Source organism: Delphinapterus leucas, chromosome 7 (assembly GCF_059928025.1).
Source record: "Delphinapterus leucas isolate spDelLeu-1000000601 "Yukka" chromosome 7, BTC_Dleu_Yukka2, whole genome shotgun sequence".
NCBI lineage: Eukaryota > Metazoa > Chordata > Mammalia > Artiodactyla > Monodontidae > Delphinapterus > Delphinapterus leucas.
In genome coordinates, this window is record NC_143135.1 from 6,668,826 (window position 1) to 6,694,559 (window position 25,734).

General features: G+C 54.9%; 2 protein-coding genes across 2 annotated transcripts in view; both read right to left on the reverse strand.

Moving 5' to 3' along the window:
- The window catches only part of SART1 (spliceosome associated factor 1, recruiter of U4/U6.U5 tri-snRNP), a 24,276-nt gene extending 10,771 nt beyond the window's left edge, over positions 1–13,505 (reverse strand). Inside the window, exons 1-15 of the mRNA XM_022591413.3 lie at positions 13,116–13,505; positions 11,231–11,288; positions 10,799–10,854; positions 10,135–10,261; positions 9,913–10,018; positions 9,585–9,662; positions 9,340–9,439; positions 9,106–9,248; positions 8,811–9,017; positions 7,944–8,068; positions 7,731–7,864; positions 7,464–7,597; positions 1,057–1,230; positions 767–877; positions 356–443 (exon numbers count right to left, since the gene is read on the reverse strand). Coding sequence (XP_022447121.2) covers positions 356–443; positions 767–877; positions 1,057–1,230; positions 7,464–7,597; positions 7,731–7,864; positions 7,944–8,068; positions 8,811–9,017; positions 9,106–9,248; positions 9,340–9,439; positions 9,585–9,662; positions 9,913–10,018; positions 10,135–10,261; positions 10,799–10,854; positions 11,231–11,288; positions 13,116–13,428 — 1,954 coding nt within the window. The 5' untranslated portion in view covers positions 13,429–13,505. The remainder of the gene's footprint in view (positions 1–355; positions 444–766; positions 878–1,056; positions 1,231–7,463; positions 7,598–7,730; positions 7,865–7,943; positions 8,069–8,810; positions 9,018–9,105; positions 9,249–9,339; positions 9,440–9,584; positions 9,663–9,912; positions 10,019–10,134; positions 10,262–10,798; positions 10,855–11,230; positions 11,289–13,115) is intronic.
- Positions 13,506–14,571: 1,066 nt separating this feature from the next.
- TSGA10IP (testis specific 10 interacting protein) lies at positions 14,572–24,139 on the reverse strand. Its single transcript, XM_089914508.1, is given in 9 exon segments — positions 14,572–14,672; positions 14,674–14,788; positions 15,342–15,466; positions 15,679–15,778; positions 18,294–18,464; positions 21,785–21,932; positions 22,102–22,790; positions 22,887–23,020; positions 23,900–24,139. Coding segments are annotated over 9 exon segments (1,668 nt in total). The 5' UTR covers positions 24,047–24,139; the 3' UTR covers positions 14,572–14,633.
- Positions 24,140–25,734: the final 1,595 nt, after the last annotated feature.

Genomic DNA, 25,734 nt, shown 5'->3' on the forward strand with positions numbered 1-25,734 from the left:
GGGGCCACTGGCCAAGTAGAAGGCAGGACTGGGATCCTAATGCCAAGGCCTCTGTGCCACAGCCTGGACTGTTTCAGCTCCTCACACTCCTCCCCAGAGGAGACACTAAGCCTCAAAGGATGCTTTGCAGGGGAATACGTGAGCACGGGCATTGAGAATGGGGTGATGCAGCACAGAAGGCCAGCTGCTACTAAGACTGCCCCGGAACCAGGGTGCAGGGGAAGGAGTGGCTCATGGCATCAGAAACAAGGAAGAGGCAGCAGAAGGGACCAGGGGAAGCCGCGCCAGCACCTGCCTCGCCTGCCCTTCCCGCCACAGCACCCAGGCCCCAGCAAGGCTGCCCCAAGCCCCTTACCTTTGTTCTGACACAGGAGCAGGGCGGCTGCCAGCCCTCTATTCACGATGGGCTCCTCGTCCAGGATGGTGGTGGAGGAGGCGGAGAACTGGGGGTGGCACAGAATGATGGGGGTGGTAAGTGGGCCACACGGGCTCTTCTGACCCTCCAACCCAACAGTCACCCCCCACTGGACTGTGGACCTCTCTATGCACCAGGCCCTGCATGACAAGACGTCTCATTTAATCCACAATAACCCCGTGAGGTTTATACACTCCATTTACGCATGAGGAGACCAAGGCTCTGAGACATGGAGGCCCCACGGCTAGGAAGGCACAGAGCTGGGCCTCCAGCCCAGCTCCTGACCCCAAGGCAGCGGGGTCTCCACTCTCGTGTCCTCCCGGCCCCAGCCCCGTTCCTCCCTGTCCTCACATCTTGCTGCTGCTTCTCCTCATCCAGGTTGACTGTGCTCCAGCCAATGTTCTCCTCCCCGTCAGATTCGGAGCCGCCATTGGCCGATCGCTCCTCATCCCGTTCAAAGTCCTAGAGGACAGATCAGGCTCAGCCCAGGCGGCCCAGCCCTCAGCCGGCCCGTCCCACCTAAGCACTGGGGCTCAGCACTGAGGACCGGCAGGGCCAACACTGCCGCCCACGCCGCGCCCCTGCCCCCGGAGCAGAGCAGGCCAGGGGAGCGTGTGGGCGCTGGGCTGCCGAGGACCCACCATGAGCTCTTCCTGCTCCTCCCGGTTGCCGGCCAGCCCGTAGGTGGGGATCTCCCCCAGCGTGCGGCAGAACTCGGACGTGGCGTTGAACACGATGGCCCCCTTCCGCTCCGGATCCTCCTCCTCCTCCCAGCCCCGCTGGCGACACTCCAGCCTCCTGACGATCTCCACCACCTGAGGGAGGGAGTGGCTGTGGGCAAACCCGCAAGTTTCTGGGGTGGGGCCACAGAGACCCAGGAACCCAAGACCCTCCGTGGTGGCAGTATGACAAGCCATTCCCACTGCTCACGGCAGACCAGACCAGTCTCTACTTCTCCCTGACCCCCGATCTGCTCTGCGCTCCACACCGATCTCACTGGCTCGCTTCCCTCCTCCAAAGTCGTCAATGGCTCCCCACTGCCCTTTGAATTAATATCCAAAATCCCACACGGCCCTTCATGACCGGGCCTGGGCCGACCCTTCTCCAGAGCCGCTCAGCTCACTCCTGCAGCCTCACACGCACGCCTTCCTCCAGGGCCTCTCCCGCCACTCCTCTGCCACCCACTCTTCACCTGAGAAACTCCAGTTTTAGGACTCGGCGTAAACATCCCTTCCCCCGGAACCCTGTCCCTGAGGCTGCAGGCTATAGATACTCTGTGGACCTTCCACCTGCTTCTGGCACCGAATCCACCAGCTACCCACCCTGCCTGCCCACAGCAGACGCCCGGCCCTGCTCCCACCTCAGGCCACCTTACCTGGCACGGCTCCAAGGGCCCTCAGAACTCTGCTCCTGACACTACCCCCCTCCTGACTACACTCACTGTCCCCGCTGTTGTGTCATTCCCACAAGCACACAGGGATGACCTAGGATCTCCCCTCTTTTATTTTTGGCTGCGCGGCATGTGGGATCTTAGTTCCCCGACCAGGGATCGAACCCACGTCCCCCGCAGTGGAAGCACGGAGTCTTAACCACTGGACCGCCAGGGAAGTCGCTCTCCCCTCTTTTAAAAACTCCTCCTTGGACTTCCCTGGTGGCACAGTAGTTAAGAATCCGTGCTTCCACTGCAGGGGACACGGGTTCGAACCCTGGTCTGGGAAGATCCCACATGCCGCAGGGCAACTTAAGCCCGTGCGCCACAACTACTAAGCCTGCGCCCTAGAGCCCACGAGCCACAACTACTGAGCCTGTACACCTAGAGCCCATGCTCCACAATAAGAGAAGCCCCCGCAATGAGAAGCCTGTGCTCCGCAACGAACAATAGCCCCCGCTCGCCACAACCAGAGAAAGACCGCGCGCAACAAAAACCCAACACAGCCAAAAATAAATTAAAAAAAAAAAAAAAACTCCTCTTTCAATACCGCAGCCCTCCTGCTCTGCTCCCTGACAGCAAACTCCTCCGAGAAGTTTCTAGTCTCCATGTCCACTTTTGCAACACTTTTCCTTTCATTTTATTATGTTACATTTTTAAATGAATGTCATCCTACACAAAAAAGGGTTATTTATAATACATGCATATTTTTAAAAATAACAACCACCAAACAAACACCCATGTCCCCATCACCTGGCTGAGAAACATTATTAACCCCAAGTGTCTCTTCCCCACATATCTGTGGTCATGACTCACTGGCTCTCCTTTATAGTTTTACCACATAAGACCTATCCACGAACAGTCTGTTATTTTGTTGCGCATTTTTCAAACATTATGCAATCTGAATCGTACTATATGATTCTACTATGACTTGTTTTTATATATATATAAGTATATATGTATTTTAAGGTTAATCTTGACACGAGCGGCTATAGTTCATTAGCTTTTAACTACAGAATCATATTCCGTGACATGATCATACCTCAATTTAGTTATCTAGTGCACCAAAGATGTTCTTCTTCTGTTACCACGAGTAACGCAGCTGAAGCAATCTGATGCAAGCATTTCTCTGGGGCACACGTGAGAGTGCGGACCAGTGAGCCGCACGGAACACACTCACTTTCATTCTGCAAGGTTCGTCAGTGTCTTCCCACTGATTAGACTCGTTTACACGTCCATGAAAAGTGTGGCTAAGAATTCTGGCTGCTCCACATCCTCACTGACATTTCATGTTGTCAGACTGACATTTTTGCCAAATGATGCACGTGTGACACAGTCTGTCATTGTTTCAGCTCACCTTTCCTTGATCACTACTGAGGTTGGGCCTCGCGGGGTATTCTAATGGTCATTTATCCTTCTAATTTTCTGAATGCCATTCTGCATATGGACAAATATCTTCTCCCTCTGGCCTGTCTTTTTACATTCTTTATGATGTCGTTTTTCCTCTTTCCTGGCCACGTATCGAGGCATGTGGGATTTTAGTTCCCCGACCAGGGGTGGAACCCATGCCCCCTGCAGTGGAAGCGCGGAGTCTTAACAACTGGACGCCAGGGAATTCTCCTTCATAATGTATTTTAAATAAAACAAAGTTTTAAAATTAAAATTAAGGGGCCTCCCTGGTGGCACAGTGGTTAAGAATCCACCTGCCAATGCAGGGAACATGGGTTCGAGCCCTGATCCGGGAAGATCCCACATGCCACGGAGCAACTAAGCTAATGCGCCACAACTACTGAGCCTGCGCTCTAGAGCCCACGAGCCACAACTACTGAGCCCACGTGCCACAACTACTGAAGCCCGTGCGCCTAGAGCCCGTGCTCTGCGACAAGAGAAGCCACTGCAATGAGAAGCCCACGCATCACAACCAAGAGTAGCCACTGCTCGCCACAACTAGAAAAAGCCCACGTGCACCAACAAAGACCCAATGCAGCCAAAAATAAATAAATTTTTTTTAAAAATTAAAAATTTTTATTTCTAAGTAAAATGTCTGTTTTCTTCTTCATGGTTTATGCTTTACATTTATATTGTAAGAAATCTTTCTCTTGAAATAATCCAATCACATTAAAACAAATACTCTATGATTCTACTTATAGGAGGTCCCTAGAGGAGTCAAGGTCATAGAGAGACAGTGGAATGGTGATTGCCAGAAGCTGGGGGGAAGGGAGAATGGGGAGTTAAGTGTTTAATGGGGACAGTTTCAGCTTTACAAGGTGAAGAGAGTTATGGGGATGGATGGCGGTGACGGCTGCACACAAGGTAAATATACTTAATACCACAGACCATACACCTAAAAATGGGTAAGATGGTAAATGTTACGTGTATTTTAACACAATAAAAAAAAGAATCTCTACCACGAAGTCATAAACGTAATTTTTTTTACTTTGGCCTCAAATATTAAGTTTTTACTTTTAAGTTCTTAATCTAAGTGAATTTGCATAAGGTGTGAAGTACAAACCCAATTTCACATTTTTCCAAATAGGTAACTGATTGTCCCACCAGCACTTATTGAGCTGAGCGCCTTTCACACCGGGACACCACGTGTCCTGGCTCAGTAGTCTGTTTCTGGGTCCCTGTATTCAATCTCAACCCTATTAGTCCACACTTATGCCAATATCATGCTGTTTCAATTTCAACTTTCTAAAAAGACTTGATATCTGTTACAGCAAATCCCACCACGTTATTATTCTAAAGCGTCTTGGCTATTTTGGTCCCTTTGATCTTCCGTGTAAATTTTAGTCAACTTGCCAGCTTCCACAAAAGTCTCTATTGGGATTTCTGTTGGAACAGCATTTAATCTATAGGTTAATTGGAGAAGACAGACATCTTTACAATATTAGTGGTATCCATTAACATGGTTGTTATGGACTGAAATGTGTCCCCCGCAAAATTTGTATGTTGAAGCCCTCACCTCCAGTGTGGCTGTATTTGGAGACAGGGCCTTTAAGGAGATAATAAAGGTCAAATGAGGTCATAAGTGTAGGCCCTAATTCAATAGGCTAGCGTCCTTACAAGAAGGAAAGATGTCAGGGAGTAACACACAAAGGCCATGTGAGGACACAGTGAGAAGATGGCCATCTCCAAGGCAAGAAGAGAGGCTTGAAGAGAAAGCAAACCTGCCAACACCTTGATCTTGGACTTCCAGCCTCCAGAAGTGTTAGAATAAATTGCTGTTGTTTAAGCCACCCGGCCTGTAGTATTCTGTTATGGTAGCCCTTGGTAACTAAAACAACACGTCTTGTTTAATGCTTTTCGAAAATGGACTATAATTTTCCCCATATAGATCTTACGAATCATTCATTCCTTTTTATCTTGTTGCTATGCTGATTACTCCTTTCCCACATTGCCTTCTCTTGCTTATCCACATTACTTCACCATCTATATCGCTTTCATAAATGGTGTCCTTTTTAAAATTACATTTTCTACCTATTGCTGGTGTACAGAAACACAATCAACGTTCATCTATTAATCGTGTCCAGCAACCTTGTTAAAGCCTGCATGATCTAGTCCCCATTTCCCACCACCCCACAGAGCTGACCTTAAGATGGGAGCATCAGTGACCTCCGTGCTGCCCGATCCCAAGGTCAGTTCCCATCCTCCTGATACCCAAACTCTCCGGAGCATGCGCCACAGCTGCTCACACGCTTCCACTCCAGACCTTTCTTCACATGGCTTCCAGGACGGCACCCTCTCCTCTTTACCCTCCTCGCTTGGAGCCCTACGTTCTCTTCCTTATTTATACTCACTCTCCTGGTGATTCCATCCAGTCCTCTGGTTTTAAATCCCAGCTACACAGACTTCCATGCTTGTATCTCTCATCTCAGCCTCTCCCCTGAAGTTCAAAGTCATACATCCAACTGCCTATTCAATATCAATCACCTCCAATAAGGAGGCACCTCAAAGCTAACTAAACCAAATGGAAACACTTGCTTTTCTTCCCCACACCTGTTCCTCCCTTAGTCTCCCCCATCTCAGTAAATGGCCCAGCCAGTAGAAAACCCAATCGTGATTAATCCCACCGGGCCACATAACCTTTACAATCCTTTCAGCCGTAGACTCTGGGACACTCGCACATAATTTTTAAATATTAACGCTATTCCGCGTTAACTATGAAAGAGAAAAACTTCCCTCAACTCGCGCCCCCTTCAGCTATTGCCCCATTTTCCCGTCCTCTATTAGAGTGGGGTTGGGCAAACTGGGGCCCACTGCCTGTCCTCGTAAAGCAAGCTGTATTGGCATGCAGCCATGCCCACTGGCTACACTGGCAGAGCAGGCAGAGCAGCTGAGTAGCTGCTGCCAAGATCTAAGCCTCAGACGTTTACTCTCTGGCCCTTTAACAAAAAGCCCTCACGCTCCTGCACTGAGGAATCATCGCAAGCTGTTGCCCTCACCTCCGTGAGTCCCGTCTCTCCTCAGTCCTCCAGAAGCTACTGTCTCTGCCAGGGTACTGTCTCCACTGGTGCCAAATCCGACCTGCCCCTCAGCAGCGTTAGATGACGCCACCCTCCCTCTCCTCGAAACCCCTCCTCGGCTTCAGGGAGGCCTCACTCTTGTGGCTCCCCTCCTACGCTACCCCACACGGTAGGCACCCCAGGTTCGCTGCTGCAGCCTCTGTCTCCAGCCCCACTTTCTCCCTCGGTGGGAGGTGCAGGGTTACAAGTGTGGGCTCTGGAGTCAAGCTGTGCACATTCCAGCTCGGCCACTTACCAGTCATGTAACCTTGGGCAACTTGCCTAACGCCTCTGTGCTTCAGTTTTCCTCAACTGTAAAATGGAGAAAACAGAACCTTCCTCATAGGGTGTTGCTGTGAGAATTAAATGAAGCAGCACATAGAGCACTTAAGCAATGCCTGGCACGTGCCAGTGCCCCGTGAGGGTCAGCGATGACCACGGCCTCAAGGCCCCGCTGACCTCTCTGCCTCAGCTCACGCCACCAGCCCTTCACCCTGCTCCAGCCTACCTGGTCCTCCAACATTCTAAGGTCTATCCAAAGGACATCTGCTGTCCCCAGGGCCTGAACGACTGTCTACGCGACCTCCACACTGAATCTGCGCAAGATCGGCTCCTTTGTGTCATTTCAGTCTCAGTTCAAATGTCTCCCCTTGAAAGGTCTTCCCTGAACACCCGAACCAAGAGACCAACCCTCCGGTGACTCCTGTCTGGTCTGCTCAGCTCTAGTCACTATCAGAAATTACTGTTTGCTCGTGTTCACAAGTTCACCGCCACTTCTGCCTCCATGAAAGGCATAGGGACCCTTGGCTGTCCTGTTCTCCAATGACTCCCCAGCCCTGGGACAATGCCTCACACACAGCAAGGCATGCAATACACACTCCAGAAGGAAAGAAGGGAGGAAAAGATCCAACCACTAAAGCATGCCCTAGTGGAAACGCTGCAGAAACCTAGAAATCTACCAATAACACCATATGAAACAAAAGAGAGGACGCAAATTGAAATGTGGGTGCTGCCTACGATGGCGCGGGAGCACGTGCTCCTCAGGACAGGCCACTACAGACACACCTGTCACCGAAGGGCCCAGCGCCCACCCATGCCTCAGGAGCCCCCCTACCTTCTCACCGCTGTCCCGCAGCTGCTGTAGCTGCCGCAGGCGGCGCCCCTTCTCCAGCTGCTTCTGCAGCTCCAGCTCTGCCTCATCCTCCTCCAGCACCTCGGGTGACCCAGACCACGGTGCTCTGCCCTCCTCTGGTGGAAACACGGGAGACGCCGGCTCAGATCACTTCCAGGGGCCCTGGGCTCCTGTCCCTGCTTTTCCACCCCTGCCCCCAACTCCCCCTCTGCCCTCCCACCCCCCGAAACGGGCTGGCTGGGCCCTTACCCTCGTCGCTGATGTCCATGTTCTCCACGCGGGGGTCATCTGACTGCAAGGGCTGAGACACAGGCTCCTTCTCCCCCTCCTCCTGGGCCTCCTCGTCTGCCTGAGGCACTCGGCGCCGACCCCGGCCCCGCAATCTGTGTGGAGAGGCCTCTGTGTGAGCCCTGGCCCCGGGGCTGGCTCAGCGCCAACACCGACCCCTGTCCCCACACCCACCTGGAACCGAAGTCCTCATCTTGAGTCTGGTCCCCAAGGGGCAGCAGGTCATCAGCCTGTATTACCACCTCCTTCTCCTTCTTGCGGATCTTCTTCACTCGCCGCTTGGTCTTTTTAAAGGTCACCTGAAGGGGAGAGAGAAAAGAGAAACGTGAAGGCCGGGGTGGCGGTGGGGGGAAGGCAGCAGCACAAGCCCACGAGAGCAAACGCTTCCTTAGCGTTACTCTGCCCTGGCTGTGGTCCTACGTAGTTCACGCACATGGGCAAGACGTGAAGTGTGGGCGATTATCCTCCCGCCCGTGAGATGAGGAAAACCGAGGCACAGAGAGATTATGTATCTCGTCCAAAGTCAGCTAGCTCCTAAGCAGGAGAGCCGGGGTTGTGAATCCCAGGAGTCTGGCTGCAGAGTCTTGCTCATAACCACAGAGCCAAGCAACCTACTGAGCCAGTGGTCTACCTGCGAATTCACACAGCCATCCCAAAGGCGACAGCCACGCATAGCTGTAAAATGACCACTTACCAGATCACCACCAATCCTTGTATCAGCCCCCAAGAGCTGGCTCTCGCCATCCCCATTTCAGATGGGGCGCCTGGTACTTACATCACTCACCCCAGACACAGGCTGACTAAGCGGCAGGGTCTGAACACCAATTCAGGGCCACCTGGCTCACAGTCCTTGTTCTGTCTACACCAACTGCCTGCCCACAGCTCCTCCTCGGGGCTGCCAATGACTGCGCATCCACAGGGACCAAGCACCACATGATCACCTGATCCCCCTCCTTAGCTCATTCTGGCAGCCTGTGACCTCCGAGGGGAGGGAGAGTCAACACCCTAGTCACAAGTGCGGGTGGAGGCCTCGGGGCTCACCATCTCCTCGGGCGTGAGGTACTCGGAGGCGAGCCGGGGCCCGGCTGTGCTCAAGGACTGAGCCTGCAGCCGCAGCTTGGCCCGGATCTCTTCCAGCTCCCGTTCCCGGAGGCCATCGGCCACGCCGCCCTGCTCCAGACGGAAGGACTGCAGCCGCTCGCCCTCGAGCTCCTCATCGTACTTGGACAGGACAGAGCGGGGTTTTTGCTGCAAGACAAGAAGTATAGGTTAGGACCCAACCCGGCTCCTGAAGAGCCACCACCGTCTCCGCCCAGAGCCCACACTGCCGGCCTGCCTGTGCCAAGTCATCCACACGCTCATCCTCTGCGTACGGCAGGTAGCCAGGCTTCTTCTTGCGCAGCTCCACGTTCTTCTCTGCCCGCTCCTTATCCACCAGGTTCACGTTCACCAGCACATCCTCCTCCTCCTGCAGCACTCCTGGAGCCAGGGCGGAAGCAGTGGCCGGTCACGCTCGCCCTCAACTCAGCAGTGCCTGTGGCCCCAGCCAGAGCACCCCAGTTCAACCCACCTTTGTCCTTGAGGGTGAGGATGACAGTCTCCCCCTCTTGGAATGAGTCAATGGCATGCTCCACGGTGAGGCCCTGCAGGTCCCGGGCACTGTACAGGGCCTAGAAGGGAGGCAGAAGGTCCAGCCGGGTCAGGAGCCCGACCCACCAAGCCCTGGGATCCCAGCACCAAGGACAGCACCCCCCGCCCCCACCCCCCCACCCCAGGCTCAACCCCACCGCCACCCCCCAGCTGCTGCAGCTTCACCTGCCGCCTCTGCCCGAACTCCTCCTCCACCAGGGTGCTGACACCAAACTCTTGGTCCATCTCCTCCAGCAGCTTGGCCTATGGGACAGGGAGGGGGTGACGTCTGACCTCAGGCTGTTCAGGATCAGCAGAAGGCGCGGGGCCTTACTAAATGTGAGTGCAAAGAGCACAGGACTTGGAAGCACGCTGCTGAAAACCCAGCGCAGGCACTACTGACCACTCCTACAGCCTTGAGCCCAGCCTCAACTCCCCAGGGTCCATGTTCTGCCTCACCAGCCAGTCAGGCCACCAGAGGCACTGAACGACACGCCAGCTCCCAGCACCTCACCCTCCTCTCTGCCAAGTCCTTCTCCTTCTGAAGCTGCCGGGTCCTCTCGATCCAGGCTGCAGTGTCATCCAGCCAGGGGTCATCCTCCCCCAGGGCCTTTATCTTCCTGAAGAGGGAAGACAGTGATGCTCCAGGAGCCAGCTCCTGCTCCCCCACCCCAACTCCAGAGCTGCTTGGCGCCTCCTCGGGCCCTCCCCCTGCCTGCCCGGCTGGGACCCTCACCCCAGCTTTTGGTTCAGGAGACGCTTTTCTTTGGCAGCCGCCAGCTTCTCTCGTAGCTCTTCTCGCTGTCGCAAGGCCATGGGATTGATGACATCGGCGGTCACGGGCTCCTCCTTGGTGCCCGCCTCTGGAAGGGAGGCCCAGGCGTGAGGCTATGCCTGCCCAAGGCTGGTGGGGAGAGGAGGGAGCCACTCACGCTGCCCCTGTCCAGCTCAGGGGGCCAGAGGGGCCAGGGGTGGGGGAAGAATCCGTGCCTCCCTACTCCCACACGACCCCACCCTCCCATGTCTCCCCACAGCACAATGGGACCCTCCATGCCTTCCAGAGTCCCTCTGATCATACTTCAAAAACAAAACAAAACGAAAAAACCAGCACCTGCACAGCCCAGATCCGTTTGCAGGAACTGTGCACATCTCTCAGCCCATCTAATGCTACCTCACAGCCAGACTGAGGATGCAACGCCAACTGCTCAAACTACAAGAAGCAGCTGAGTCCCAGATCCGCCACACAACAGCAAGGAGGGCCCCGCGCCCACTGCCAGCACACACACAGGACCGCTGAATGGTGCTGAACCTGTGCCCACTTTCTTCAAAGACCCCTTCAGATGGCCTCTCTCCTTGGCCCCAAATGCCCTCCCTTCCCCCACCCTCAGCCCCACACTCACCCTTCTTGACGGCATTGACCTCCAAGGGTTTCAGCCCCAACTTTGCCCGGAGTTTACTGAGGGCAAGAGATACAAGTGTTAGGAGCTGTCAAAGAAAGAGCAGTACCGAATGCATTTCTGGACAGACGGGGTGAAAACATGAGGGGACTGAGTGGTCCTAAGGGTCCCAAACCTAGAGCCTGACCCAGCATTGGGAAGAGCACTGGCCTCCCAAGCAGGCGGAAGGCCTGGCCTGCCTCTAACCAGTGAAATGCCATCCTTCCTCTTGGGTCTTAATTGCCCACTTCTGTAACTCAAATGGTTGGCTAAGATGATTTACGTGGCAACTTCCAACTTCAATCAGAACGCGTTACTGTGCAAAAGCCACCCGAAACAGCTGCCCCTGAAACTGCTTGTAAGAAAACACAGAAACATAAAGGAGACAGTACTTACTTGGTCTCCTCGATGCTGAGTGACGAGGCATCACCTGAGCTTGCTTTGGAGCTGGCAGCTGGAACAAGAAGCAGCAAGGCTCAGGAGCTGAACACAGGGCCTGCAGCCACAGCCTTGGCTCCAGCTGCAGGGCCGAAGACAAGAGGCCCTCACCAGCACCTGGGCCTGCTTCCTCCTCCCCAGGAGCTCCTTCTACCTGAGTCCCAGGCTCTGAGAATGCCACCTCTCCACACACCTTCCTTTCTTGATCCAAAAGGTCCAGCTTTCTACATCCTTCACTTTGCCGCCTCTTCACTTTTGTACATTCTGTATTTTCAACCTGCACTGCCCTCTCTGGCCTCACCCTGATTAACAAAATCCTATCCGAATGCAACAATGAAATGCCACTTCCTTCGTGGAGTCCTGTTCGATTGTTGATCAGCATGAGCTGCTCTCCCCTGCACTGCATAGTACGGTCAGTCATTTCTGGGTCTGTTTCTCCTCACAGGGCAGGAACCACCTTGGCAACATAACTGTGTCCTCTGTGTAATTCGTGCAATCAAGAAACGCACTTATTGGTGCCTGTTCTATGATGATATCGGGGTCACAGAGGTAAAGGGGCATTTCGGACCTCCTCCACCCACCTCACAAACAGCAAATAACTTCACCGAACACCAGAGACAACAGCCAGACTCCATCAGGCGGAGCTGCCCCAACCAGCTGCCACCACGGGCTCATCCTTCCGGCAGGCCCACCTCACAACCTACCTCTTTCCCTCTTTCCCTTTTATCCCACCTGGACCCTGCATCCCAACCCTTCTAGGCTCTCTCCAAGGTCACCAGCCTCCTTAATTCGAAATCCCATGGATTCTTTTCAGCTCTGGTTTTCGCCTGATCTCCTGTGGTGTGTGACATTGTTGATCACTCCCACAGATCCCATGACACAAGATTCTACGGTTTTCCTGCTTTGGGGGATAGCCTACCCCCTTTTTCTAGTCTCCTGCTCTGCCTACTACTAAAACATTGGCATCTCTCAGGTTCTACTCCCAACCCTGGCTTCTCACTCCTCAGTCTCTCAAGGGACTTCATTTGCCACCTGAACTCTCATGATTCCCAAATTGCTCTATCTGGCCCAAACGCTGGGTTGCTCCATGCACATCAAATGCAACACTCTCCAAAAGTGAATTCGTTGTCTCCCTCCAAAAATCTGTGTCTCTTCCAAACTCCTCAAGTTCGGTCGACAGCACTCCCACCCACCTAATCGCTCAAGCCAAAATTCAAGGAGCATCCTCAATTCCTTCTTCTCCTTCCCGTCCTCTTCCAAGTGCTAAGCTCTGTCACATCGTCCTCCGAAACACCTTTCCAATCTCTCCTCCATCCCACTGCTGCTGCCTTGGTGCAGGCCACCATCAGCCTTCACCTCACCTCCAATCTTCACTGCCCTTGACCCAGTTCTCAACACAATGATCTTTGCAAAATATGAATATGATCAAGCACTCCTCAGCTCAAACTCATGGCTCCCTACGACTCTCAAGACAAAGTTCAAATTTCTTAACAGGGCCTATCTCACAGCCTCGTGTCTCTGCTGTGAACTCTACACAACTTGCGCAATATCAGGTTTCCTCTTGCCTCTGCACGTGCTGGCACCACTTCACTCACTCACTCAACACACTTAGGGAGGGCCTGAGATATGCCAATTGAGGAAAACAGAAAATTTCTACCCTCACGAAGTTTAACAGAGAAAAACAACCTTTAATTCCAAATAACCACAGGAAGACCCGTTACAGTACTGACAAAGAGAGTCTGGCGATGCCTCGGCCTGGTGTGCTCGGCCTCCAAACCCAGAGCCCCACCACCCCCAGACACCCCCCCATCGCCCCGCCCCCTGCACAGGCCCCGCCCCTCACCGGCCTCGTAGCCGTCCTCCCGCTTCTCCCGCTTCACCCGCCGCTCGGAGGGCTCTGTCTGGTTGCGCTCCCGCCCGTGCGCGCCGCTGCGGGCCTCAGCTTCGGCCCCGCGTCGCCCGCTCCCGCGTTCGCTCCCACGCTCTCGGCTTCGCTTCCGTCGTTCGCCGCCACTGCTGCCGCCGCCGCTGCTCCGGTGCTTGTGTTTTTTGTGTTCCCGGTGCCGAGGCGGCTGCTCGGTGGCGCCCCCGGTGCCGGCCGCTGCCGTGGTCCCGGCCGCCTCCTTCTCCCCACGGTGCTTCTTTGACGACCCCATGGTGGTGTGTCCACCCCGAACCCGGCTACCGCCGAGCCCCGACAACGCAAAATGGGAACACTTCCGGGTCGCCAGACAGCCGGTGTCGTATTGCCGGAAACCAAGAGCGGCTGCTTCCGTCGCTTGCCTCGGAGCCTGCCCCAAAGGTTCATGGGAAAGCCGGGATCGGAGCCCGACTGCGCAGTCGCGGCCGCCTCGGGCCGTGGTGCAGTCTTTGAGCAGGTCGCCCAATTGCGCATGCGCGTCTCAAGGTGCTGTGCGACCGGGTCTGGGTAAGACGGCCTCCCAGATCTTTAAGGACCTAGGGGCCGTCTAAGTCCGCACCGCCGACCCAGAAAAGCCCCTCTCAGGCTTCCCTCCGCTTGCACATCCTCAGTCACGGGACAGTCACTGCCTCACGGACTTTCCGTGGGCAGCGCCCACCGCTCCAGTAGGCGTCCTCCTAGTGAACTCCCTGGGGTCGTGGCTCCATCAGGTGTTCAACGACGAGCGTGTTCTCCTGAGACCCCCCCAGCTCCACATTCCAGCCTCCTCCCAATCCCTACAATTAGTACTGTCTGCAAACGCTGCCTTCCCCCGTTCCTTGGATCGGATTTTTTAACCTGCGCCCTGTGACTGCTACGGAGGTCGAGGTGAACTTCTGCGTGTCTGAGTCCCCTGAAAGTGAATGTAAAATTTGGCACGTCCGTGTGTTTGAGGGGTTTTTTTTCCCCCTTGAGGAGAGGGGCTCTAACCTGAAGTTGCTTAAATGTAAAGGCTCAGACCACACAATCCCTCCTGACACCCCCGCCTCACAGTTGCTCGTTCTGGCGGCCCGTTTGTTACACCGTGCGCCCCTTTAATGGTCCGCCCCTCTCCCCCACAGGACTGGGAGTTCCCAAAGGCGGAAGCCATTGTGTCCTATTCACTCTTGAATTCCAGCACCCAGCATTTTTAGGGGTTGCAGCTCTCGCTCTTGGAGATGCCCCACTCAGTCCTCAGGGCAGAGGCAGAGCCGTGTGTGCTGGGAGGGGGCAGCCAGAACAGCCAGAGTTCCTCGTCCTGGGGACAAGCCAAGAGCGCTGCATACCCACCTGCCACCACCTACTCCCAACCTGCAGCCTCTTTCCACTACCACCAGAAATCCCACACTGTATATTCCACAAAGCATTTAATTTTTATCTCAGGGACTGGACTCTCGGTCTGGGCTTGGGGCGGAGTGCTTGTCAGGCTGGCTGCCAGTGGGTTCTTTCTTTGGGGGACTCTTGAGAAGAGTGCTCCATTCTCACTCCCACTGACCTGTGGCTCCTTAAAGATAAAGACACAGATAGAGGCCATTGGGCTGTGCAGCTCCCCACCCCCATAACCAAGGAGACCTGGGCTGTAGAAGGGGCAAGGCCATCATCACAGATGTTGTGGATTCAAATATGGCTCCTATGCTGTGTGACCCTGAGCAAGTGACTTCCCCTCCTCAAGCCTCATAACCCCTGCTCTGCACCAAGTTGTTCTAAAGCATAAGGGTACAGGGAGTGACCAGCGTGGCACCACCCCACAGTGGGGGCTTGATGTGTGGCCACTCAGGTGGCTGCAAGTTCCCAGACAGGCTCTGCTGCTTATTCATTCCTGTGTCCTTGGGCAAGACCCTACCCCTGGGGTCCTTAGTTTCCTCATCGGAAATGGGGAAAATAACCCTGGCCCCGCCTTCCTTGGGTGACATGGAGGACAGCGCCTGGGGAAGGCCCTGCTGACTGCGAAAGCTAGACAGAGTCCTCCAGGCCAGGGGGTGGACGGGGCAGGACTGAATTCACGGTGGATCCATGTGGCTGCTCAAGGAGTCCCCTCGGCCTTTGCCCAGGGCAGGGTGACAGGTGGATGAGGCCCTGCAGGGCAGAGTGCTGGTGACCATGCCCTTCCTCCCCACAGCTGGGCCTCACCTGGGTTTCCTGGGGGTGCCCTCCGTATCCCCCTTTCCTGCCTCAGCCAGCAGCCGCTCCTCGTCCAGTCCCAGTGCCGACAGCACCTGGGAGAAGCGCCGGGTCACAGTGAGCCGGGCATTGGCCTGAGGAGAGAGAAGCAGGGTTCCCCTCTCACCTGGGCTGCTGAGGTCACAGTGAGCCTCTGCTTATCGAGGGGGTCCCAGGGCTTCCAGATGGGCAGCAGCCCAGGGGTGCCAACTAAGGGGGCCCACTCCCACCTCATCTCCCTACCCACTCGGCCAGTGAGAAGCTCTGGTCTTGGGGAGCCACATGCTTGCCCAGGTGCTAGCCTCACCTGCATGGCCTGCTGGAACAGGTAGGGCCGGGCCTGCACCCGCTGCTGGATACCTTGCAACTCTGCCTGGTACTCAGCAAAGCGCTGTCGCTCCTGGCGCCTGCGGGGAGACGGGCCTCTGGGCGGCTAACTGTGGACACGAGCCGGCCCCCTCCTGAGCCCACTTGTCCTCATTAAGAACTTTCGGTTTCTGTCCTCCTGCCCTTAGCTTTACAAAACCATTTGATTTCCATCCTTGCCCTGGATTTCTCCTGAGGTCAGTGGGGCGGGAATCATCTGTCCCATTTTACCCATGACACGCCTGAGGCTCAGGAGGGTCAAGGGACTTGTCCAAGGTTGCACAGCTGGGAAGTGAGGGACTGAGCGCTGAACCCAGGTCTGCAGGCGGTGCCAGGCTCGCCCCTCCTCCTAGCCGTCACCAAGGGAGAGGGGTCAGCCCTGACTTCTGAGCAACTGGACATCTGCATGCACAGCCCTCCCCTCTCTGCATCCACCCCTGCACCCTCTCACACTCTGCCTGTGAGGAGACGCTGTGACTGTTGGCTGTGGCTTTGGGCAAAATCCCAGTCTGGGCCCTGGGTTCAGTTTTCTTCTCTGTGCTATAGCCCGAATGGGACAAGCTTGCCAGCATTCTCTGTGGTTCTTATAAGCCGATAGTTTAGAAAATGGGACAGAGGAACTAAAGAAATGTATTGCAAATGAAAGAACACATCCCAGAAAGATCTAGGTTCCACTGGAGAAGCACAATCCCATTTACAAAAACCCAGTCTGTGCGCTTGTCGGAAATCTGTCTGCTCGCAAGCCGTGCATCCTGGCAGTGAGGGGCCCTCTGGCTACACCACACACGGGACCGGGCATCCTTCTGCAGAGCACACAAGAGAGGCCGAAGGGCGTGGTGGCAGCACCCACAGACAGAACGGGAGGGGAGAGGCACACAAGACTCCAAAACTCATGCTGGGACTTCCGGCAAGTGCGCTGAGCCCTGTGGAAAACACTGGCTTGCTGGGCCAGGCCCCTTGGCTATGTGCCAGAGAAGGAAACTTCCTCCGTTCGAGAAAAAGATGGACTTGAAAACCATGGCCAGGAACAGAAGTCACTGCAAAGAGAAGTCTTCACTGTTCAAGAGGGGATTTTACAGCAGTTACAAGGAGTGGGGAGTGGGGGAAGCATGAGCTGCATTCAGTCTCGGTCTTGCCCGTGAGGTTGTGTACATTTTTCCTGCTTGGTTCTTGATGCTATTTCTGTTAGAATTGAGAGGAAGCCCATGTCTTGGAGCTCTAAGCGAGAAAGGAAGTGATGTCAGCGGATGTCAGCCCTGTCTCAGAATAAAAGTAAAGTACGGAGCTTCCCTACCACAGGGAGATATCTTTTGTGCCCACCCTCCTGGGAAAGGCAGAGTCTCCCATGAAGCTCAGAGCAAAGTTCATGCGCTGGAAGGGCTGAGACACCCCGTGGGAAATATCCTCTCCCAAGTCGAAAATGAAAGGAGTGCGTTTGGAACGCTCCTCTCACTGACATCTGCCACCGGAGTCTGGCCTTCCACTTCCTGCCATGTGAAAAAACAATGAACTTGAGGTCCGGCAGGGAGAAGGCATCTCCCCGATCACTGGCCAAGGATTCCTTTAAAGTACACGCGACCTCTCGAGTCTTGGTTTCCTCATCTGTAAAGTTGGGAGTGATAAGGCTGAGCCTCAAAGAGTAGGTGATCAGAGCCCCCCTGAGTCCTCAGGGGCCCCATTGCAGGGCAGGAACCCTGTAGTCTCTCAGCAGCGCCCAACTCACCTTGCCCTAGCGCTTCTCCCTGGATGAAAGGGCTGCCTTGGTGCCAGCTGCACCCCGTAGGTCCGCAGTGTCAATGGCGTCGGTCATCGTATTTACTTGAGTTATCTCCTTCCCTAGCTTGGGCTTTGGGGGGAAGATCCTGGTGCACTTTATCTGAAGATTGGGCATTTGAGCCCTCCGAGGCAGCATGGCAGGGCAGATGAATGGCTGCCTGGGCTGGAATCCCAGCTTTGCCCCTCTGTTGTGACCTTTGACGAATTATTTAAGCTCTTGAAGCCTGACTTTCCTCGTCTGTAAAATTATGGGAGCACCGATGATACCTACTTCACTTGCCTCTTATGAGTCTAAGAAAGATTTGCTTTTAAGTGTGAATTTGCTTTTTTATGATCAAAATATAGGAAGCAAATGAAACAGATGACTCTCCCCCTGACCACGAACAATGGCTGTTTCCAGGAGCCGGATCACAGGCACTGTTCACATTCTCCATGAACTATTTCTGTAATATTTGAATTTTTATAGTAAGCATGCCTGGCATTTGAAATCAGAAAACAAGATTTGAAAATGTGATAATGCAAGTAGAACATTTTAAACTTCAGCCTTCGACAGCTGCAGGAATTATTATTAACAGGGTGACCCTGGCCCAGCCCCTTCTCCTCCCAGGCCTCAGTGTCTTCATCTGTAAAGCGGCCCGGCTTGCCCACCTGGCGGGGAGGCTGTCCCTGGAAGCTCAGCCCGTGGGAAGGTGAGGGCAGGTTCCCCTTGGTCCTTTGGTCTGACACCCAGCACCACCTCCCTGCCCTCTCCCCTCCAGGCCCCCCGCAGCCCCGGCCTACCTTAGCTCCTCCAGCTTGCGCTGGGCGGCCCCCGGCCCCCGGCTCCCTCTGGGTACGTAGGCTGCCAGGCAGTGAGCCAGCCGCTGCTGCAGCCGCTGCTCCCGGGCCCGCCGCAGCTCGGCCTGCTGCCGCTTCTCCTGCTGCTGCTGCTCCCAGGCCCGCAGCCGGTTTCTTGGGTGGGGAGAGGAAAGGCAGAGGGGTGGGAGAAGTCTGCAGGGAACCAGGAGCCTCATGGAGGGCCAGGGGCAGGTAGGGGCGTATGCGGGCCTGGAGGGAGGGACTGCTGCAGCCCAGAGATCCAGGGGCCTGGGGAATGGGGTTTGTTGTGGACGTTGGACAGGATGCAGGCTGACTCTGGGGGCTCAGCCCTCAGGCCTAGCTCAAGGTCTTTCCCTACGCTTCCTGGAAGCCTCCTGCCTACTCCAGCCAGGGGTGTACCCCAACTTGGACAGTCCTTAGCCTTGTGGAGCTCAGCACACACACCCATGACCTCACCTGTATTGCCAACTTCCCCTTGCAAAGTAGCTCTCCTTGAGGGGAGGGCCCAGATCTTTTTTTCTCTCTGACCCCTATATCTGGTAGGAGCTAGGGTAATGCCTACGGGTTTGAGGGACAGACGGATGAATGGATGGGAAAAAGAAACAAATGGTGATCAGTGGGTGGATGAAAGGATGAAAGGATGGATGGATGGTGTGGACGGTTGAATAGACAGCACCTAGATCCACCTAGAACATTCTTCCCCCAGATGTGATGGTCGGTTCCTCTGGTCAATCAGGTTTTTGCTCAAAGGTCAGAGAAAATGAGACCTCAGCACCCCATCTACCTCCCAGGGACTTTCTATCTCTAGCTATACATTTTGTTCATTTCTTTATCAATTATCCTCCTTCCCAAGTAGAATGTGAGCCTCATGAGAGCAGGATTCTTCGTCTGTCCTCTTCACCACCAATGTATCCCCAGCACCTAGCACAGTGCCTAACACAGACAGAAACTCAGTATTGATGAGTTCATGCACAGCTGAATCATGGTCAGATAGAAAGATGGACAGATAGGCAGACATACACTCAGCACATGTTTATTGAGCACCGACTATGTGCCAGGTCCTTTTAGGGTGCCAGACGGGGGCTGTGATCAAAAAGATCTGGCACCAGGACTTCCCTGGTGGTCCAGTGATAAAGAATCTGCCTTCCAATGCAGGGGACGCGGGTTAGATCCCTGGTTGGGGAACTAAGATCCCACATGCTGCGGGGCAACTAAGCCCGCGTGCCACAACTACTGAGCCCAGGCGCCTCAACTAGAGAGCCTGCGTGCCACAAACTACAGAGCCCACACTCTCTGGAGCCAGCACACCACAACTAGAGAGAGAAAACCCTCACACCACAACTAGAGAGCAGCCCACGCGCCACAACAGAAGATCCCACATGCCGCAACTAAGACCCAATGCAGCCAAAAACATAATAAATAAATAAAATAAATATTAAAAAAAAAAAGAGCTGACACTGTCCGTGGAGGAGCCCTCAATCTGTACAAAGGGATGGACAGACAGCCCAACACCTTACCAAGGAATCTGGGCTTTGTCCTAAGGGCACTAGGAAGCATGGAAAGGTCTCAAGGAAGGATAACAGGATAAGACTTGAAGGGTGCTATCAGGATGCTGAACGGATTCTCACCTACCACTTCTAACTTGTCACCGAGGCCCACTGAGCCAGCCTCCAAATATCTTTTAAATAAATCCCCCTCTCTTTACTCACATGGCCACCTGGTCCAAGCCCTCATCAACCCTCACCTAGACACTGTCAACAGCCCCCATCTGTCTTCCCCTCTGCTCCCACTGTCTCTCGTTCAAGCCCTAAGTATAGTAATGATCTAACTCTTCTGCCATTGTCGCTGTTTTGCCCATCTGTCTCCTTTTCCAGCCGACCTTGAGCTTCTTAGGGCTGAAACCAAGTCTTTTTACCTTTATATCCTGAGGACCCATGAGCAGATACCTGATATATGTCGCATTAATCACTTAGCTAATAAATTAATGAATGGATAGAAGATGGGAAGTGAATGAAGACTGGCTTGTGTCAATAAACAGTTGGCCAAGCAGACAGATGTATGCATGGATGGTGGATGGATGGATGGATGGATGGTGGATGGATGGATGGATGGATGGTGGATGGATGGATGGTGGATGGATGGATGGTGGATGGTGGATGGATGGTGGATGGATGGATGGATGGTGGATGGTGGATGGATGGATGGATGGTGGATGGTGGATGGATGGATGGATGGATGGATGGATGGATGGTGGGTGGATGGATGGATGGATGGTGGATGGTGGATGGATGGATGGATGGTGGATGGTGGATGGATGGATGGATGGATGGATGGATGGTGGATGGATGGATGGATGGATGGTGGATGGATGGATGGTGGATGGATGGATGGTGGATGGCGGATGGATGGTGGATGGATGGATGGATGGTGGATGGTGGATGGATGGATGGATGGATGGTGGATGGATGGATGGATGGATGGATGGATGGTGGATGGTGGATGGATGGATGGATGGATGGATGGATGGTGGATGGATGGTGGGTGGATGGTGGGTGGATGGATGGATGGATGGATGGTGGATGGATGGATGGATGGTGGATGATGGATGGATGGATGGTGGATGGTGGATGGATGGATGGATGGTGGATGGTGGATGGATGGATGGATGGATGGTGGATGGATGGATGGATGGTGGATGGATGGTGGATGGATGGATGGATGCATGGATGCATGGATGGATGCATGGATGGTGGATGGATGGATGGATGGTGGATGGATGGATGGTGGATGGATGGATGCATGGATGGTGGATGGATGGATGGATGGTGGATGGATGGATGGATGGATGGATGGTGGATGGATGGATGGATGGTGGATGGTGGATGGATGGATGGATGGATGATGGATGGTGGATGGATGGATGGATGGATGGTGGATGGATGGATGGATGATGGATGGATGGATGGATGGATGGATGGATGGTGGATGGATGGATGGATGGTGGATGGTGGATGGATGGATGGATGGATGGTGGATGGATGGATGGATGGTGGATGGATGGTGGATGGTTGGATGGATGGTGGATGGATGCATGGATGGTGGATGGATGGATGCATGGATGGTGGATGGATGGATGGATGGTGGATGGATGGATGGATGGATGGATGGTGGATGGATGGATGCATGGATGGTGGATGGATGGATGGATGGATGGTGGATGGTGGATGGATGGTGGATGGTGGATGGATGGATGGTGGATGGTGGATGGATGGATGGATGGTGGATGGTGGATGGATGGATGGTGGATGGTGGATGGATGATTGGATGATCAGAAAGACTGGTGAATGGATAAATGAAGGAATGAATGAGAGGATGAATGACTGTCTCCTGAAGAACTAGCTCCTTCTCTAGTCCCTGTGCTTCGCTCCCACCCTTCTTCGTCTCCACCTCACCTGGTGGCCTCCTGTCGTTTGTGGAAGGTGCGGTTAGGGAAGTTTGCAAACAGGCAAGTCTCATCAGCTCCCAAGGCATGGGCCTTCCTGTTCCAGCGGGAGGCCTGAACAGCAGCCCGCGATGGCTCCCAGGGCATCTTTTCGGGATCTGTGCACAGAGGGACAAATCAGGCACTGCCGTCTCTCCTGGCCCCTTGGGCAATCCCTCCCCGCACCTGGAGCGCAGCCCAGCCCAGCCCAGCCAGGTGGCTGGCTCCAGCCCCTCTCCGCACTGTGCGGCTTCGTGGGGGAACCCGGGCCCTGAGCCCCACGCTCACCACAGTCCAAGTCCTGCTGCAGCTGTCTCTGCGGCTCCTCCAGGTTCCTCGGCCCCTCCAGCTCCCTGGCCCTTGGCCTCCTCCTCTGTGGTCCTCGGAGGTTGTTGGAGCCAGAGCCACTCCCCTGGCTCCGCAGTTCACTCTCGTCCCAGGCCTCCTCGCCAGAATTCCGCCCCTTTCTTGGAGAACTAGCCCTCCTCCTCTGGGGGACCCTGTGCTCCCCCTCCTCGGCCTCGTCTGTGGCCTCTGCAAATGGCTCCTCCTCCAAGATCGACCCCCTTCTGGGGAGCTGGGGCAGTTCCCCGGGGCTCAGAGCCCTCTCGGCCACCTCAGCACCCAGGACTTCTGGCTCGGCCTCCGGCCCCGATCCTGAGCTCTTCCCAGGCAACTCCGGCTCTTGGCTCCCCGCTTTGCCAGGAGGGACGGGGATGCATCTACAGGCCCTGAGCTGCTGTCTCCTCTCCAGATCTGGCACCTCTGTCTTCCAGCGGAGGCCACGGGCCTCCGGGTTTTTGGCCGTGGACTTGCGCCTGGACTTGTGCCGATGGACCGCTGGGGGCAAGGGCAGGGCTTGGTGGCCAGGGGCCGAGGCGGAGCCCGGCTGAAGCGGAGCCCGGCCATCTGTGGTGAAGCTCTCCCAGACCCACTGGAAGGGGAAGGAGGGTTTCCGAGGAGGAGAGGGGACCAGACTGAGGAGGAAGAGGGCAAGGGGCAGGGGTCAGGGTCTGTGCGCTGGCCCCAACTGGGGCCTGGCACCCCACCCCCGGCCCCTCGCAGCTGCTTACTCCTCAGCCTCAGCAGAGCCTTGCCCCTTCTTGTTCCGGTCCCCGGGCCTCCGGTCCTTCTTTGCCATCTGCCCTGTGCTCACAGACCTCTGCTGCTGGCCCTGAATTACACCATCACTGCTCCCAAGACTCCCCTGGGCAAAGACAGGAGAGGAGGCCCAGCTCTGAGCAGCTCCCCCAGGGGACCCTCCTGTTCTTTTGTTTGTTTGTTTGTTTGTTTTATGGCTGTGCCACACGGCATGTGGGATCTTAGTTCCCTGACCAGGGATCGAACCCACACCCCATGCAGTGGAAGCTCGGAGTCTTAACCACTGGACCGCCGGGGAAGTCCCAGGACCCTCCTTTTCTGTCAGTCTGGCCCCTCTGGGCCCTTGTTACCACTGAAACTGACTGATCATGACGTGAATTATTAATATTAAAATAGCAACAACTGCTACTTACTGAGCACCTACTGGGTGCTCAGGACTTTCAAGTATTAACTCGTTTAACCTTCCCAAGGATCCATGAGGTAGGTATTCGCTCTCACCCCTGTCATGCAGATGAGAACACGGGCTCAGAGAGGTGAAATCACTTGGCTAAGGCCACACAGCCGGTAAGTGAAGCCAGGACCTGAGTGTGTTGAGTCTGTCCCCAGAGCCCAGATTTGTCACCGTTGCACTGTACTGCCTCTGGGCTCCGGATAGCTCTTCTGAATGCCCCACAGGGCCCTGGACTTACTAAGCCAAAGTGGGAAAAACTCGTTGTCTTTCCCGAAATCCTGATCCTCCTGCAGTGTTGCTGAAGTTGCTCCATCAGAAGCCTGGGAGTCATCCCTGGGCATCATCCTTGTCTTCACCCGACATCCTGCAGGCCTCCCTGTAGTCCCTGCCCGCCTGGGGCCTCCCTGACTCTCACCTGGGCCTCAGCTCCAGCCTCGTGGCTTCTCAAGGGCCTCCCTCAGCCCTAGCCTCCCCACCCCAGAGATCCAACCTGCCTCTGGGCAGTTGGCTATCCCCCCAAGGGGCCCCCCTCACCTGCTCAGCTTGGGGGATGCTTGAGAGAAGCTTGAGCAGACATGTGACTGTCCCTGGAGCCTGCTGTGGTGTGTCTTGCCCTGGTCTCCCCAGTGCGGTCCTTACCAACTGTTGGTGGGCATTTAGCATGTTGGTGTCTTGTCCCATCCCCCGCCCCGCCCCACATCTGCCAACCTTGGAACTGTCTGACCGTCTCTATGGCAACCAGTCCTCAGCCAGTCTCAAGGGCTCTGGCAAAAGCAGGCCAGGAAGGGTATATATAAGTCCTACTTCCTTCTGGAGGGGAGAGTTGGGCAGGATGCTGAGAAGGAGTCCAGGCCTGGGAGTCCAGAGATCCAGGGCCAAGGCCTGCCTCCGCTCCTGACTCTGCAGGACTCTCCGTTGACCTAGTACAATTCCCCCCTGCCCTTGCTCAGCCTGTTTCACCATCTATCTATCAAAGGGGTCTCAGGACTCTCCATCTCAAAGGGTCCTCACACCCTATGAAGATGGCAGATGGCGCCTGCCGTGTCCCTCTCCCTCTGCCTGCCTCCTTGCTGCCCCTCAGCCCCTGCTGAGGCCATGTAAGGGGCAAACTGAACCCTCACAACAAGATCTTGTTCAAACCACTTACCCTCCAAGGCCCTGACAGGACAGGAAAGGCCAGGAAGTTGAATACCACGTCCAGGAACAAGGCAGCAGGCAAACCAGAGCACTGAGGAGGCTCTGGAGGGAGAACATGCAGCTCTCATTCCAAACTTCTAAGCATCGCCAAAAAGCCTTGACATGGTAAATCCCCGTGAGATGCCGGGAGCTGACCACTATGACCAGCAGTATAGGGACATGGTGCCGAGCTGAGGCCCTGGAGATGGAGTAGCCTGGCTTAGCCTCTCACCGGCTCTGTGACCTTGGGCAAGTCACTTCTCCCCTCTGCCAAACTGGAATCAGAGGCCCATCCCGTAGGTTTGTTGCAAGGATTCAATGAAATCACAAAGGCAACACACCCGGTAAATGTTGGTTAAAACTGCTAAAAATCACTGATGACTATTGGTAGGCCGCAGAGTACGATGGTCAGGAGTACAGAGGAAAGGGACTTCCCCGTGATCCAGTGGTTAGGACTCCGCACTTCCACTGCAGGGGCAGGGGTCTGACCCCTGCTGGGGGAACTAAGATCCCGCAAGCTGCAGGGCATGGCCAAAAAAAACACACCAAAAAACAGAGGAAGCACGGGGGTTGAGATCCCAGCCCCTCCACGTGTCACGTACCTTCTCTGTTTCCTCATGGACAACATGGGGCTGGTTATAATAGTGTCTACCTTCTAGGGCTGTGGCAAGGATTAGATCAGTTAATATATACACACATGCATCATGGAACATTTCCACAGCTCGTCACAGCTACCAGGTAAGAGTTGTTATTAATCAGCCAACAGTGCGGCCCCGGTGAGACTGCCCACGGAAGAAAATCCCAGCAGATGCCCTACGGGCATGCTTTGCTCAGAGCTTTGTTGCTGTGGACCCCTGTCTGCTTGCAGACTCCATCCCAGTAGCACCTCTGCAATGAGCACATTTCACTGAACAACCTAAAGAATGCTCCAGGGGAAGATCTTTTCCATTCAAAATAGGTCAGCTCTGCCCTTTCTGGTGGGCTGCCAGCCCCGCCCATGCACTTCCTCTGCTGAATGTCACCCGTGGGACCCCAGGTGTAGGGCAAGCGTGTGGGCTGCTCCATTTTCAGAGAGCCAGTCCCCTCCAGACCCCCACCGAATTGATTTTTTGGACAAACTCTGGGCTACTTCCTTCCTTGGCAGAGGACGGGTCTGGGTTCCTCAGGTAAATATTTTCACAAGGTGTCTACAG